The sequence below is a fragment of the Syzygium oleosum genome, unplaced genomic scaffold (genome assembly GCF_021117445.2).
Source record: "Syzygium oleosum isolate NSW1041296 unplaced genomic scaffold, Sole_v2.1 Sole_v2.20, whole genome shotgun sequence".
Classification (NCBI taxonomy): domain Eukaryota; kingdom Viridiplantae; phylum Streptophyta; class Magnoliopsida; order Myrtales; family Myrtaceae; genus Syzygium; species Syzygium oleosum.
Window position 1 is genome coordinate 2471278 of NW_026607504.1, and position 18268 is coordinate 2489545.

General features: G+C 41.0%; 1 protein-coding gene and 1 pseudogene across 1 annotated transcript; both read right to left on the bottom strand.

The window, feature by feature from the left end:
• Positions 1–892: 892 nt before the first annotated feature.
• Positions 893–3040, bottom strand: LOC115684106 (dof zinc finger protein DOF3.1-like). The gene has a single exon (XM_030608809.2). It carries the CDS (start codon positions 2311–2313, stop codon positions 1585–1587), a length of 729 nt encoding a protein of 242 aa, XP_030464669.1. The 5' UTR covers positions 2314–3040; the 3' UTR covers positions 893–1584.
• An 11124-nt stretch (positions 3041–14164) lies between these two features.
• LOC115684109 (abscisic acid receptor PYL3-like) lies at positions 14165–14772 on the bottom strand (annotated as a pseudogene).
• Positions 14773–18268: the final 3496 nt, after the last annotated feature.

Below are 18268 nucleotides of genomic sequence, written 5' to 3' on the forward strand. Positions count from 1 at the left end.
TTTTGAAGAGGCCAAGATGGGTGGCTCTTCCATGGGGATGAAAAATCAGGTTCATTCACTATAGCTATCGCTATCACAGACTTGATGAAGCTTTCTTATATCCCTTGTAACCAAAGCAATATTTAGGGTTTTGTGTTTGAGCTGCACGAGATGAAATTCTCATATACGATTCTCCAAAAGGGGAGTGCTGTTTGTTTACCTATCTTAACAAAGCCTATGATTAATTTGAAGCACGTCTCGAAATTCAACCATCTGAATTAAATGATGTTGAGGAGTAAAGACAGGTAAGTAGAAAAGAGACTGCCAACATTCAAACTTGTTCCGACAAAATTAAAGGAAAGACGGGAGCGGAATGAAGATTGCCAATCTACTTTTTGAAATAAGATAGAAAGCAATCATGCCAAAAAGAAGAAAGTCAGGCCTTCCTGCCTGGTAAATAAACCGGATTTAGTAACCCTCTTCGCCAGGCATGCTCAACTCATTTTGCACCACTCTCGTAAGTAAACCTCGACAACTCGAAACTCAATGGACAGCTTCTAAAAAGTTTCAACACGTTACCACATCAATAGATTACCAAACGGGCCGGAAGGCGAAATAGACGAACTTAAGTAGGCAATTCCCTCTCTAGCCCCGGCTTGCTATCTTGGCTCACCCGAGCCCGCACGGGCCTCCCGATTAGGCATTACCCGAAACAAGTACGGAGTTTGTCGAATATCTTATTACTACTCATCGCAGCTCCGGGAAGCTTGTCATTCGATCCCTGTCCCTCCCACATTTCTTCAGGAGGAATTTCATACAAGCCAATCATCTATATCGTCGAAGCACAGAAGAAGTATCATCATATATCTAACGAGAAGAAGAGCGATCCCATAGCACCTTCTTCTTCCAGCACTAAAAAACAAATTGCACTTTGACTTCTTTTGGAAGTTGAAAGGGAGTGGACGATTCGGCCATTACTTTACAGGAAAAAAGAGGCGACAAAGATAGAAACTTCCGGGTAATAAAATAATATCCAGTGAGATCACGACTAGCTTTTGTCCACGCTTTACAAGACAAAACCGCAAATCCATTCAACTAGAACCAAGACTCTTGTTGCCACCCCACCATATCTCTTCACCCGCTCTCATCATCTCAGTCAGAACATGCCTCATCATCTCAAATCATCATCACCCACATTACAAAATGATTCATGAACTTCTGAAGAGCAAGCACAGAAGCAATGCCAAATGCTGCATTCCTCTCTTGCAATGGATTCACAGCACTCTCTCCCCGGTAAAAAGTCAACACTAACAAGTGCAAGACACACCCTACAGCACAAGCCTACTATAGTTTGTAATTTAGTTACACATGAGTGAGTTTTGGACAACATAGATCCAGCACAAAAGTGGCTAAGACAGAAACCAAGACCAAGCATACCTATGGATATATGTTTTAGTGGTATATACTGAGGTGTGTAATGTGCCTTCCGTTTTCTCATCTACATTCCGATGCCAGGAAAATCGTCACCATGAAGATAAATGAGGGGAAGAGGGAAAGCAAAAGGAATAGAGAATCGACCAAATTTAGTAATCTCCCTATCTCTCTCTATCGGTGAAAACTTGAGCCGGGGGTATAGATCGCGAGATCGGGCCATCCGCTCCCTCCGGTCCAGCAACCCGAATCCCCGTTCTGGATGTCCATGAAATTGTCGGGACCATCTGTGGCGCCCGGATCGCGAGCCGGCCCCGGGGCGTGGACATTGCCCGGTTTCTCTTCGTCCCCGAGCCCACCGAACGGCACCATGCTCGCTCCCGGGGCGTTTAGATTGGGACCCTCCAAGATGCTCATGAATTGCCCACTCGTCCCCAGGAGCGAGCTGAAGGTTCCGGACACATCAAGCATCCTCCTTTCCAGGTCGGCCGGCATGCCGTAAATCCTGGCCGGATCCAGATCCAGTGCCGGCCCGACAAAGCTCGGCGGAGATTGCGACGCTTCTTCGGCAGTCAGATTCTGGGACTGGCTCGACCCAGGGGCCTGCGGGTGATCCGCGCCCGCATCCGAACCGGACCCCGCATTGTGACGCTTGGACTTGGAGGAGGCCCGTTTGGTGGCCTTCCGGGTGCCGCCGCCCACGGGGATGTTGCGGAGGGCGCCGCCTTTGGTCCAGTAGCGACGGCAGCCCTTGCAGAAGTGGCGCGGCTGCGAGAGGTTGTAGTTGTTGTAGTAGCAGAACTTGGTGTTGGTGGAATCGCAGCGAGGGCATTTCAGCTGCTCTTGCTCTGGGAATTGAGGCCTCGTCGTGGGTTGGAACAGTGATGACGGGTCTGGCTGCATCTTCTCACCTCCTTTCCGAGCGAGACTTACCAAAAGAAAACAAGTTCAAGTTCTCAGAGTTCTGGGCACCGAAAAGGGTCGAAATCCGTGGTTCTGAGGCCAAAAAGACTCGATTTTGAGAGCGAATCTGTGAGCTAGAGCTCAAAGGGCATGCGCGAAACTGAATCTTGGCCCGGTTAGGTTCAAGCTGAAGAGGGGAAGATATTGGGATTGGAGTGCACAGAATTTGAGATAGGGTTTTGGGGGATCCGTGAAGAAGGTCGTGAGCTTCTTTTTTCAAGTCGCGGTGTGAAGCCTCGAAAGTGTAAAGGCAGAAGTTGGCAAGGGGACAAGAGGAAGACAGATCTTTTTTCCTCGTTCAGACAGCGGATTCACATACGGACTCTCATCAGGAAGAAAACACCACAAAAATATCAGCAAGAAAATCAAGATCCAAACCTCCCCCCGATAATCAAAACCGCGGAAATCCTCAAACCCACCGAAAGCACTACCAAGTACCCAGCAGTCAGCACCCTGATCCCAAGCAAGACGATTCAAGAACTCCACAAAAACTCCAAAAAGGAAGAAGAAGAGGAAGAAGAAGAAGAAGAAGAAGAAAACAGCGAGATACGAAGAAGCTACTGGTTTCTGGACACAGACAGACGTTGCAGGCGACAAGAGAAGCCCTTCTGAGAAGTCTTGGTCAGAGAGAGAGAGAGAGAGAGAGACAGAGAGGACGATCAAGCTCCCATTTCCGCGTGAGAGACACAAGTCAGTGCCTTGAAATAGAAGCGTCTCTCTCTCTCTCTGAGAGAGAACGATGGAACTTATTATATTCTTGAAAGATGGCGAAAAGCGAGGGCTTTCTGCATCGATCTGGACAGCGACACACATGCGCTAATCAAGAAAGCAAAGCCGACCTTAAAGTAATATTTGATCGAAGAACAAAAACGGTTTAGGGGGTGGGAAATGATTCTCTTGCGGCTTTAAAGCTTTAGATCCTCCAAGAATGGCACAAAACGGGGCTTTTGTTCGCTTGCGCACTGAGGCTCCGCAATTATTCCCGGGGAAGAAATGTCAAAACTTCGAATGATGATGGCCTGTGTTTCGATCAAGCCCTTCATCTATCATCACGTCTCAAATATTTTTTTGGCCTCGAACATCTTATTTTAATGTGCTAGGGCATCTGCCCCGGCTCGTTAATCTGGACCACACTATTTTAAATGTGGACTCTTTTTTAAGACCGTTGATTTTCTAATCTCATTCGACAGCCACGCGTCGTCCGATGATAAAGGAAAAAGTTGGCTCATGAGGTGGGCGCTGGTTTTTAAGTGCTTATTTGAAGAGATTTTCACGGTCCCGCAGGAGTGGATGAAACGATATCCTCTAATTAATCTTTTTTATTGAATCGTAGATGAAATTGCATTGAAAGTACGTGAAAGAAATGTCGCAAACACAAATGACTCGACGTCGCGATAGTCGTGAAAAACGGGGCCGCGCATGAAATTTCTACCTAATTCGACTCCAAGCCATATAATTATTTCGTGGTTTAGCAGCTAATTTGGACCAAAACGGTCGTATAACCTTTTCCTTAGCGCACTCGATCACTCGTCTCACTTTAGGAAAGTCTGGGTCGCATCAATAATCACCGACGACGGCCGGACCATCGGCTTTGTGGCTCGGCTCGGCTCGGCCCGAGCCGAGCCGACGGTTCCTGAAGCTCAGTCGCCGCTGAAATGGCGATCGAGCCGCACGCCGGGGGGGAGCCGCCGAGCCAGGAGCGGGGGGAAGAAAAGCTTGCGTGCCAACAAAGCAAAGCGCGCCCCACTTGAAGCAAAAGGGATCATTTTCCCCGCGAATTCCTGGACGGGGATCGGGGCCGTCGAAGGATCCCCGACACGTCTCATCGCAGCCGTCGGAGTATCCCGATCGGACGGACCAGGGACGAGCGGGGGGAAGGGGGAAAGGATCGCGAGCTCCGGATTGGCCGGGGCCCAGTGGGTCGGCGGCGACACGTGGCGCAACCCCGTCGGCCGAGGGAGCACTGCGCTCGCGCCGTACTGGAGCGCACGCCTCGCGCACTGGGACGGGATGAGATCTGTTCACGCCTCCCGCTGAGTGAGTGGTGGTGGGTGAGTGAGGAAGCCACGTGTCGTGGGCAAGAGGCGGGCCCCACCACCCCCCCCCCCCCCCCGGCACTTTGTAATAATTCCTCCTTCTCTGCATGCCTCGACTTTCTTTCTTTTTTATTTATTTATTTATTCATATATATTTTTTATTTTTTTTACATTTTCGGACATTGGACTTGATTAATTTGTACCATTCCATGTGAATCTACGCGTAATGGATAAATACCAGTAGCGTCTTTTTAGGTTATTTTGAGTGAAAGACACTTCGGGTGTATTGTTTTACGAAAAACTCAAGATTCAAAAAATAATTTCCATTGTTTTATAAAAATGAATAAATAAAAGATATTTTCACGAAAATAGTTAGGTATTCATTTTTTTTCCGATAATGTACATATTTTCCATTAGATTAATTTTCCTTAGCGATATAACCGATCATTTTTGAAAAATGTTGTACAAATGTTGAGTTTTCCGTGCAACATACACACTCTTCGTATCTTTAAAAGTTTCGCGTACTTTCTGAGGCACTTGTTATACGATAAACTCGGCCGATAAAATAAATAAGAATCGAATCTCGTGATTTGAAGAAGACTTTATTCATAAGGCGGCAAGTCCAAACTTATTACAAGTCCGAAACTTTTTGTTTGGAAAAAATAAAAAAGACGAAGATTAGCTTTTATTTTTTATTTTATGCTTAACCTGGGTTTTATGGATTATACACCTTGATTCTTTACTTTAATGCACCCGAAAATTTCATAGTATACTTCTGATTTAGATAATATATTTAATTTTAGCAGAAGCCAAAAAAACAAATCATCTTTGCCTTGTAAAAGCACAAAACAACACACGACGGCATCAGTGATCATGTTAACGAATTCTTCTAAAACACATTAGAGGTCATATTCCTATTTGGTTCTAGGTCATATATTTATCTTTTTTCTGTAAGATGACCATATAAATTCATTCCAACAAAAAGTCCAAATGTTATAACGAGCTACACTGCCATTTAATAGAAAGTCTGAGCTGCATCGAGTCAAATCATTTAAACACGTGGCGTGGACAGAAGTAGAAAAGAATTACATTTTTGCACATAAACATATAAAAAGGATTTGCTATTGAAATAAAGATCGTAATCATTAATGCTTTTCTGCACATATGTCACAGTTTCGGAAATTCCCATGAATAAAAAACCGTGTACGATCCGAGAAAACCGGGCCAATCTCCAAAGGTTTCCCGAGCCCCGCTAGAATATTCCTTAATTTCCTTCAACAAATGAAGTTAGCTTAACTTCCATACAAGAGTATCGCCATATCTTATCATATTTTTTTAGCCTTTTAATCAATTTTACATCTAATAGTTAATTAGCTGTAGTAAATGTAACACTTAAGTATAGACTACACCTTGTCCATAGTGAACACTTCTTCTTAAGGCAAAACAAGGAGCTGTAATCAAAGAGTGCAATTATGGTAAAGTACGCTCTTTTCAAAATGGTCACCAGTTCATAAATGACCTTAACAACATTAATTACATAAAACCACCTAGCAGTACTTCCTTCAAAAGCACTGGTGTACTCACTACCAAACATTAGACAGAGCCATTTTTATTAGCAAACAAAAAAAAAGGCATGTTACATATGTTCACTATTTCATATATTGAGCTGAAAATTCGGAGCCTCATAATAGAAATCGACACCAACTATACTGCGCGGGTCCATGTTGAGTAGTAAGTCGTAGCATTCATACGTCTTAAGATTCTCCGGGTCTCTCTCAATGAATCCGTTGTCGACGAATTTAAGATTTCGGAAAAAGGGCGCCTTTTCAAACCCTTCACAGGGAAAATGACTGCTCCCCATTTGAGTTGACGTATGATGACCATCCATTTCTCTATGAATTGTCTCCCCGCCCAAACTAATTACATCAGGCGCAGCCATCTAGAGTAGTGAAGATTTCTCCGGGCAGGTATCCTTCATCCATATCCCCAATACGCAGCCACCAATGTCCAAGAACATTCTGAAATATTTTTGTTAAAAGACAGAAGACTCGAAAATATCCCATATATATTTACCTAATAGATTGTTCCATTGCCTTCCTTATGTCTATAGTTATGTTATACTGCTATCCACCATATATGGAAACTGGCAGAATCAAAGCACCGCAATCAATCTTGTTATCTGTTTGTACGAATCCAGGGCATTCGAGACCGTATCAGCTAGTGTTTTGATAGCCATCACTCTAAAGTCCACCCAAGAAAAGCACACCAATGTTTGATATGTTTGTGAAAGTTTGGTAAATTGTAAGAGCTTAAAAGAGTTAAGAACTCGCGAACCAATATATGAAATTCTTGCCTCATTGCTGGTAGTGGTACCTGTACCAACCTATAGGAAAAACTTAGAATGCAAATCATGCTAAAATATTCGGATTAGATCATTCGAAGTTCTTACTTTTTATCCGGCCTCCATAGTGTAAAATTCCTGGGGGGTGGGGCGTTGATGGGCCAAATTTGAGAGACTTAATTCTGGACACATATGTTGGATTCCACACATTAACTTGAAGATGTCAATACAGTCGATCACTTCACTGGTGTCATAACTCTGCAATAAGTTCTCATACATTATCTTAGCAAAAAAATATATTTAAAAGAGAGAAAAAAAAGTGAAATAGCAACATGTAGAGTTTAGGAATAACCTCAATGGTTTTTACAGCTCATTTAGGCTTATCGAAACCTGTAACTTTGTTTATAACAGGATTCTTGCTCAAGCACACCCATCACTTATGATATTGATAATACTTATCATCGAAACCAATTCTTTGGAAGGATGCATTCGTGGACGTTTGCCGCAATGCATCCTTCCAAATAATTAGTTTCGTAGACCTCAAACCTAACAACTCTGTAGCAACATATGATTTATATGTATATAAGGAAGAACATTTTCAAAAAACACTCTGGTCGGTTCTACAATGGCAATGGTAAGTCCATGAATGCATCTTACCAAATGGTTGGTTTGGTAGACCTTAAACCTGAATCCTAGTAATCATCATTAATAGCATGCCGTGGATCACCGTTTCCACAAGGAAGAAGATGATTCTTCTTTTGGCAAGTATGGATTAGGCTTCTGCATGTGAAAGGAAATGTTAAAGATTTGGTAATTGAAAAGAGATATGCATTGGCAATTTATCCTTAACCTTACACAAATGGAAACATAAGTAGAAAAAGCAAGTCAATTTTGATACTGCGTAAAAAATTCTCATTGCCAACAAAATATCAAATTAATGGCAAGTATTTATACATATATATTTTATATATATGGTAATAGTAATGAGTGATTGCTCCGTTGGCAAAGGGGAAAGAACTCTCAATTCATTCTTTCTTCAGAAATGGTAATGAAACTCCAGTAACCAAACAATTATGTTCACAATACATAACATTGCTAAAACCAATACACAAAGATGCAGCCAAAAATAGCCAAAGCTGCAAAGCCTCTGCCGAGAATCTACCCCCTCATATGCTGAATCATGGAAGAAAAATAAAATGACAAGCTTAACATTCTAGATATAATATGCCATCTCTTAAGGGAGATGTGCTAAGACATGAACTTCCCAAGGCCCCCGTGGAAACCCGCAATATTCAAATTATCGCTAGCTAATCAGCTGAAATATCCCAACCCGACAATACATCCGAAACCAATGTGATCGTAGTTCCAGAAATGAACCGTAACTTCTGGACATAAAGGAAGCGCTAGGGAGGTCAGTTCTATGGCTTAGGCGCTATTTGCTGCTCCAAACACTAAGCTGAAAACCCAAGACCATCGCAAAAGAAATTGGCCCTGTTGACTTGCCCATGGTCCGCAAATCATAGGCAAATCATAGCACTCAGGGTTCTCGCCATCCTTACGGCATTATCTGCATCCCTGTTCATCAAATTGGCATCAGCATATTAAAGGTCGTGGAAATAGGACGATTTCCAGAATCCTTCGGAAGGAAAGTGGCCGCTCCCCATTTATATCGTTGACGGATTGTCCCACGTCGCTTAACCAACAACAAATCCTAATTATTTTATATTATATGGTGTCCCTCTATCTAATAGTTTAAACTTTTGAGTTGGACTTTCTAATATTGAGTTTGAGAGGAATATTAAATATATTTAGATTATCTTAGATTGTATACGATATTTCAGATATCTATAAATTCTAGATATATTCACCGTATCCTGGATATCTATAATACTCTGATATCTTTGTGATTGATTGTGCAATATTTTGTTGCTGTAGATAGTTAATTTGTAAAGCTTGTAAATAGGCTCCTGTACTCCTTATCTTTTTATCATCAAATATATGGAAATTCTTGTCTTCTGGTTTAGTTTTAACTTGTGTTGTCGTGTGATGACCATTAGGTTCCATGTTGACTATCTCTCTGCCCCAAGTTACCCCATCAACACTTGTGGTTAAAGAAGTAAATATTTCTTTGGCCCAATATCCTATGTCGACATTTGCTAATTGAAGCCACCAATTTCCAGAGTAACTGGATCTTGGTATATCAGGTAAGAAGACAAATATACTAAGTATATGCACGTTTGCTTCACCCAAATATAGTTAAATTACGTCTTTTGATTTCCTTATAATAGACGGCATGATACGATCTATTATGACAAGAAAATTAGACGGACCTATCGTTTTCATAAATGGACAATCTCCATTACCTAGGTTATAGACATATAAACATAATATTGATTCTTGTTTTTTTTTTTTTTGGGTAAGGAAATATTGATTCCTGTTAGTAGCTGGATACAGGGAAAATTATCCAAAAAGTCCTAAATCAATTGCACTTTTGCCAATTCAATCCTAAACTTTTCAATTTTGTCAATTGAATATTTAACCTTTTCACTTTTTGATAATTGAGTCTATCTGACCAATTTAGACTGAAAATCGCTGATGTGGATGCCGACCATCCTACATTGCACGGTTGACACTAACGTGACAAATTTTAATATTTTTTTGAATTTATTATCATTTTTTGAATTATTATCTTCCTTTTTTCTTTCTTTAGCCTCACCCGCGGTCCGCGAGGCCGTGGCCTTGGGCTCTAGTCAAATAGGAACAAGTATAAAGAGGAAAAAAATTGAACAACTATCTAACAAATATAAAATTGAAAGAATTGAGGTTGGTTGATGTTCAGTTGAGGATCGATCGATGCTCGGGATAAGAATAATAGAAGTGCCATAACTTTTGTATGGCGCACACTTGAGTGCCATAACTTTTTTTTCGCTCACTTAAGTACCACATCGAAGTAAAATCGATCATTTGAGTGTTATTTCTGGCAAACCCTCATACGTGAATTTTTTTTATTAATTTCCCATGCCGACATGGATTTTTTTTTTTATTTGTTTTATTAATTGTCCACGTCAACGCCGCCGATGCCACGTCAGATTCTCCGGTGAGGCAAATCGCTAATGGCACTTAAGTGATCGATTTTTCAAATTTGTGGCTCTCAAATGAGCGCCGTACAAAAGTTATGGCACTCCTAGTATACTTATCTAAAAAATTCTTATACATGTGTCCATTGAAGGAGTCATTATTTAAATATTTGGGAAAATTATCAATTTAGTCTTAAACCTATTGTATGGATGTCAATTCAGTTTTGACTTTTCAATTTAGTCAATATAGTCCTATACATTTGCACGATATTTAAACGCAGCCTTTCTTGTCAATTGCCGTTGCAAATTGCGACGTGGAAATCAACAAATTGCCATCCTAACTTTCCACTTAGGATGGCCGGCCATGACTAACGCCATGTTGGCATTTTTTTGTGGCAATTAGCGTGAAAGACTACATTGAAAAATTGCTCAAAAGTTTATAACTACATTGACAAAACTTAAAAGTATGGCTTATTAAGTGGAATAATTAGTTATTGATAAGAAAATTATGATAATTGTAATTGCATTATAAGACAATCCAATCCAATCATTGGCAAATACATATTTTTTGTCAATTCTAAATGCATCAGAATTTCCAAAGAAAGAAAAGAAAAGGAAGGTAAGAAATAATATTAAATCCGAACCTGCAAGAGATATTATGGTTAGTTTAAGGTAATAGGGGGCGTCGAAAGTCAAAAAATGGATGGAAAAAGGCCTTTATGCGTTTATTTTTTTCACATAATTACTCATTTAAATGTTAAACCTAACCTACTTAATAATATTTGTTGAAGCGAGTAAAATAATGAGAAAGTTTGATGAGTTTCTAGAATCAAGGGTCGTATGGTGGTTGAGAAAAAGGAGAGTCGAATGATATAATTTATCATTAATACTACTTATGTATTAGTACATAATAATTGTTTTGATGATATTTTAATTTCTATCTTTGTTGAAAATTAAAATATATTTTGGATTTTCTATGTAATGAGCCTCATTCATGAGAAGTACGTAGTTTTATAAATATGGTAAATACTTCTATTAATTTGTTATATAAAGAATTAATTAATGTAAGGTATTTGTTTACGTGGGACCCTTATGCTCAAGTTCAAAAGGAATTACATTGATTGGCCCTCCCCAACTTTTTCGCTTATAAATAAAAATGTTTTGGATAAGGACAACAGAAGTGCCATAACTTTTGTACAACGCTCACTTGAGTGCTACATCGGAGTAAAATCGATCATTTAAGTGCCATTCCTCGCAAATTGTCCTGCATGGATTTTTTTATTAATTTTCCATCTCGACGTGGATTCTTTTTTTTTTGAATTTTTTAAATTAATTATCCACGTCAGTGGCGACGATGCCATGTAGGACGACCGATGTCCACGTTGGATTTTTCGGCGAGGCAAATCGTCGATGGCACTTAAGTGATCGTTTTTTCAAATTTGTGGCACTCAAGTAAGCGGAAAAAAAGTTATAGCATATAAGTGAACGCCGTACGAAAGTTATGGCACTCCTAGTATTCTTATCCCATCGATGCTTGTTCGTATCGTTTCCATCGGTTTTCTAAGGGACCCAATCGGGGCACGTCAACGAGTATATTATCATATGTTTGTTGCACAATCTCAGATCAAACTTTACAACCTGCTAAGACGGATGAGAGGATTTTCAACTAATTTTCTCGAGCATGTTTATCAATCGTTCGCAGAAACTTTAATTAATTATTTCCGAGTCGAAATCCTTTCTTCATTTTAATCACAATCTATTTTCTTTCGGGGCCGTTGTTTTTTAATGACGAAGGGAGGAAGGAAACTCCCTCTACTCATACTTATGATTGGTGGGTTATAGGTATGAGTATTGTTCGCATTTAAATTTGATTAAATTTGCATGTGGATAGTATCCAATAAAAGGAATCGTTGACAGGAATTCCATTCAATCAGGGTTGGAGGAAAATATTGCTCTCCTCTTTTATTCGAATGTTGAGATTTAAAAGTTTTGGCATGCTTTTACATGGAACAATCGTTGGGACCCAGGTCCATTTGCTCGAGACCGTTTTTCAACTATTGAGAGCCACGGTTGGTCGGTCGAGTCACCAACCATTGGAAATTGATTTTGGCCGTCGGAGACGTAGGATCTCGTCAATGGGAACATAGGTTTGTTTGCTGAGCACTGGCGTGTGATCTTCTAGGGCAAACTTAGACCAAGATCTAGCCGGTGGGCGACACAATCGTAGTTATCGAGAATCAAATCGGCCTCGCTTGACCTAAGTCCCCCATGTACGATTCGACTACAGTCTCTAAAGGGCTTGAGTGAGACCACTGAGCTAATGACTCGAGCTCAGCCATCGGCGAGCCGGTGGTGGTAAGGACCATGGAAGTGAATTTCAGCGTTTGGAATTTTACACGACATGGACTTCGTTTGTTTTGTCAAAAATCCATAATTCGAATGGTGATTTTTCTAGTTTCGACGGCTTACACTAAGCCATAAGAAACGATCAAGATTAGGAAAATAACTTTCTGATCGTCGATTTTCGGATAAACTAACGGGGTTGTATCAGTCTTCATCCAAGACATTATAGAAAAAGTAGGGCTTTGAAAAGAAAGAGAGAAGAAAAGAAGCCAAACCAAGTTCGCGAGGCATCTGAATCAGTGCACTCATTTTCAAATCTGAGTTTCCTGTTTGCTGTAAGACAACGAGAGCCTGAAACCCAAGAAGCATGGCTTGCTCATCACAAAGCCCTTGGCCCATAAAGTTTACACTTCAATCTTTTCCAAGTTCTTATCGCCCATATTGGAGGATGCCATACAAGGAAATAACATGATTTTGGAAAGGCTATACATGAAAATCTTGTTGAAAATTTTATTTCATTTTTTTTACTAGCAAATTGAATGAAAGCAAAGGTTGTTTGGGCAATGTGAATAGCTTATAGTTAGTGTGGATCTAACTAAAGAATGTTCATTGCTAGTCAAAAACATATAAACTTTGCCCGTAACTTGACACATGCTTATCTTCTCTTCGAAGGATGTCAAAACGACGTTGTTTGCTTATTTAAAAATGAAAATTAAAACCAACGTCGTCCTACCCTGCATACTTGCTCGGTCACTATATGTAAAACCTCCTCTTCCTTTTACTACAGTACATCGCGATTAACATGCATTTTGTGTTTTTGGCATAAGATGCTCAATTATTTTTTCATTTCTCTATTTTTAATTCGTGTCATGCATATTCGCCAGTAATTCCTATCGAGAAAAATCGCAATAGATGTTATTCGTAAAAGTCTGTATTTGCCTCCGTCATTCTTTCTCATCTAATTGGTGGATTACCAGCTATGGACATTATGTAGACACCCACATGCAAACTTAACCGCTTGAAGAGAGTTTCCTTAACTAGAAATGAAGGAAGATATAGCCTTCTCTTAATGCTTTCACTCAATATGCTGAGGAAGTATTTAAACGTGCATCACACAAAGTGTAATTAAGTCCACTTTAAGTAGGTAAACCCTAAACTCATGTAATACCTCGTGGGCCGGTCTTGACTTAACACTCCCTCCGCACTCCGCCGCCGACGAATTGCCAGCCTAACTTAACAGTCTCATTACATTTTGTGCACGAGTAAGAGTGGAAGTATATTTGTTGGAGGTTAACTTAGAGAAATTACCTTCTTCAAAATCAGATGTTGATATACCAAATAAGCCGAGCTTTACGAACACTGAAAGACGCAAGAAATGTCTCCATTTCGATTCCTAATTATGATTTGTGGAAAGTAAAATTCAAAAAACAAAAGCAAAAAAAACTGAAGATTGAACTGAGAAAATAATACGAAACATTCTCCGTAACCATTTCTAAATTCCTTTATGATTTAAACTCGATCATGGGCAAGATGCCAAGATAGCAAACTAGAGATACAATAATGTCAACCAAGCAATATCCCATTAAATCCGACGTATATAACATCATTTCTAGGTTCATAAATATCGCCAGTCTTCATTCACTGAACTCTGATCAATATGTTGAAGCTTCAATTTCTGCTTTTTCTTGAGAACATTTTAGGAGAAGTAACAAGACAACCAAATCAAATTTACCCCCAAAAGAATATGAGAAAAAAGAGGAAGAAAAACCTAGAAGGCACGCATCACCCCGATTTACATAATTTACTATATAATGCATAGCAACTAGAGGCTTCAAAATGGTACGCAATACGCATAATTAACGTGTAACTTACAGCGATTCACATACATAATTAGCAGCATCAATCAGCACCTTCATTTACATTTACAAGCAATCTCTTCACGCAATCGGACGTTCATCATCATCAAGAGTCATCATCAGCACTTTTCATCACCATCATGCATGTCCTCCTTCATTTTCTCTTTATTCAAAGAAGCCATGACTACTACTTCAAGCTTCTGCATGTTCAACTTCACTATAGTGTCAGCGAACAACTTGGCGTCTTCACAAGTGTTTCCTTGGGGGATTTGCACAACGCAAGACTCCAAAACCAAAGTCACGACCTTCCTCTCTTCTTCAATCGTCGTCACCTCGTTCACCGAGGTCACCGAATGGTAGTCGTGAAGCCGATGGTCACCTCCGATGACCCTAAAGCTCAGCACGCGCCTCTCGTCTTTGAGAACCTCCAGTCTCTCCACGCTCGTCGAGGCTGGCAACCCCGAGATCACCACGACGTCACGCACGCTCCTGACCCCGCCGTCTCCTTCCTTCATGTGGCAGCTCTTGATGAAGTGCTTGTACCTCTGAGGGCTCGTGAAGTCGTGCACCAAGGGCCACACGGCGTGGGCCGGTGCACCAATGCGCCGTGCTATGAGGGATGCGCACGTGTTCGGGGCCGCTGCTGCCGTGCCGAGAGCATGGTGGGTTTGGATGATGGATTTAAGCCTGGCCGAGTCTTGGGGTGAGAGTGCGTACTGAGAAGAAATCTCATCGTGAAGGTCCATACCTTTCATTGGGTGTGGATCGGTTGTTTGGCATGATTAGGAGGAATAGGCAAGTGGGGAGGTCTTTATTATTGGATGGTGATGGGGAGGAAAGAGAGGAGGATTAGAAAAAGCAGATTATTCTCTGTCAAGAGGGTCCAAATAAGAATAAATTTTAAGTACACAACACGTTTAATATTTTCTCACACGATATCCATCTATCTCTATAAATTGAATAATTGGAACAATTTCAGATTATTACTACTTATATATGCACCGGATAATTATTAAAGACACACTCCTTTATTGCTCCAATGCTCCCGGAGGTGGCTACGATCGAATGGTTCAAATGTGGTGATTCGAATTCAAATCTTGAGCGAGATCGACGAGCCCAATTACCACTTGTCTTGATGACCAATTGATTTGGTTCACAAATTTTAGTGAATTTTAGGTGTTCCTAACATCGCTCATTCATAATGGTTCCACTTCCCATAGCGGAGGAATGCGACCACTATTCTTAATAGAAAATGTTAGGTATACGAAACAATTTGGCCAATTAAAGATGAAAATGCAGTGGCTCATTATACTGGCTAGCTAGGCTTCTCGAGATATGAAAATATATGCTCAAAGTGCATTTTTGTTGGCGATGACGATGAAGCAATGTTAAATATTACAAAAGCAAAATGCGCAGGTCCAAAAAATTCTTTGAAAATGAATTCACAATTTCGCAACTTTTTTTTTTTGGTCGAAAATGCATCCTTCCATTTCATTTAAGTAAATAAGGTGAAAGCATAACCAAAATGGGTTTCGGCATACAAAATATCTAAAAGGGATTGAGGGGGATTGGAAACCCAATACTGAGGAAGAGTCCCGCGAAGTTGAGCTTTATAGCGACCCAATCCGCTGCAGTATTTTGGGTTCTAGAGCAGTGGGATAAACATAAAAAAGGCGTACAAGAAAGCGAGGTCCGACGTTCTTTTATGAGTACTTCCACGTCCCAAGGAGGTTGATCTTCACACGTGATTGACTGAACTAAAGTAGAGTTGTCAGACTCCACTTCCACGGTTACTTCTCTCCCCATGTTCTCTCTTCTCCATTCTTTCATGAAGCGCACACCTTGAAGTAGAGTTGTCAGACTCCACAATTTGGCAACTTGCTGGTATCAAATTCATCATTTTCTATCCCACCCGAGACTACGGACAATGAGGAGTTATTGGGAGTTGACATGGGCTCAAATAAATTAAGATTTCGTATGCACTTCTTTATTTGAAGAATTCTTTTTATTGATATCATATTCTTATAAGTGCGCCCATTGGTTCATGGGATTCTAGTGCAATGGGAGCCCATTCTATTCCTTATGCACATGATTATCGACATAAAGCAGCCAATGTAGCTCTATAAAACTAAATTTAACATGATTAAGACGTATTAAAGCTTCGAATAGGTTGACTCATATACAATTTTAAAATAGGGTTAATACCACGATAAACCCTAAACTAGTACACTTGTGACACATTTACCCCAAACTAATTTTTTGACCATAAAAAACCCTAAATTGGTACACCTGTGACAATTTTACCCCAAACATACCACAAAAAACCCTAAACTGGTACACATGTGACAATTTTACCCCGAACTAATTTTTAATATTATTTTTTTGAATTTTTTCTTTTTTCTTTTCTTTTCTTTTTTTTTCCTTCACCTTCAACCTTTGGCCGGTCGCCGGTCCGGCGACCGGCCACAGGCGAAGCCGCGAGGCCGCCCTCGCCGGCGTCGGGCGAGAGCCGCCTCGCCCGGATCCCTGCGAGGTGACCCTTGCCGGTATCGGGCCAGGGCCGCCCTGCCGGATCTGGCGAGGGCCGCCCTCGCCGCGTCGGCGGCCCTCGCCGGCGTCGGGCGGCCCTCGCTCGACGTCGGATACGCGAGGGCGACCCTCGCTTGCGTCGGGCGAGGGCCGTCCTTGCTCGCCCAGCGCAAGGGCGACCTCGCCTGACTCAGGCGAGGGCGGCCCTCGCCCAACGCAGGCGAGGGTCGCCCGACGCAGGCGAGGGTCGCCCTCGCCAGATCCGGCGTCCCGGCGAGGGCCGCCCTCGCCCGTGCGAGCGAGGGTCGCCCTCGCCGGATCCGGCGTCGGGCGAGGGTGGCCCTCGCACGAGTCGGGCGAGGGTCGCCCTTGCCCTGGGCGGGCGAGGACGGCCCTCGCCCGACGGCGGCGAGGGCGGCCCTCGCCAGACGCCGGCGAGGGCGGCCCTCGCTGGCTTCCGCTTCTGGCTGGTCGCCGGACCGGCGACCGGCCAGGGTTTGAAGATGAAAAAAAAAAAAAAGAAAATAATAAAAAATAAATAAAAATTCGAAAAAAATAAAAAATAATATTAAAATTTTAATTCATGGTAAAATTGTCACATATGTACCAGTTTGAGGTTTTTTGTGGTAAGTTCAGGGTAAAATTATCACAGGTGTACCAGTTTGGGGTTTTTGATGGTCAAAAAAATAGTTCAGGGTAAAATTGTCACAGGTGTACCAGTTTTGGGTTTTTTATGGTCAAAAAAATAGTTTGGGGTAAATATGTCACAAGTGTACCAGTTTAGGGTTTTTCGTGGTATTAACCCTTTAAAATAAGATGCTCTTCAATATATATGCATGTGGCCCCTGCCATTGCATATGTGCATGATGGGCTAGTGTGGACTCTCTCTCTCTCTCGTTACCTCTCAATATAAAACATAGGTCCAAGCACAAATATTTAATTGGATAATAAATATTGACAAGTTGTACTAATTTAAACTAAATGGCAGTACATTGAAATGCAATGGCATTACTCTTTTTTGAGTGGAATTGGAATTTAATTTTCTATGGTTTTTCTGTGGTCTCCGAATGACCACAATTCCAGCATGATGGATCAAGTTGTTTGCATCTTTCCCAATTTATTGTAATTAATTCCAATTTGTAGTGCATAAACCACTTTAAGTGACTGTTTTCTTTTGTAGCTAGGCTGTGATTTGACATGACTTTATCTCTATAGACATTGATGCGTCTGCCAGGGCTCTCTCTAAGGCTTGGGGAATAGTTTCCTTCAGCTAGAGGATTAGAGGTATCAATTTCAGTCATATGTAATGAATATGTCAAAGATACATTTGTTTATTATTGGGATAAGTGTATTGGATGTTCTAAAACATGTTATGAAAGCGTAATTGAATCTTAAAACTTTCAAAAAGTACAATTGAATATTAAAACTTTCAAAAAGTGCAATTGATTCTTAAAACTTTTAAAAAGTATAATCAAGTTTAAAACTTGTGAAACTGGTCCAATCAAATCCTTTCATTGATTGTACTTTTTGAAATTTTTAGAACTCGACTGTACTTTTGTAACAAGTTTAAGGATTTCATTGTATTTTCGAGACAAGTTCCAAAATTTAATTGCACTTTTTGAAAGTTTTAAAACTCGATTGTACTTTCGTAACAAGTTTTAGGACTTCTAATGCACTTATCCCTTATTATTTGACGACATTGAAGCATCTAAC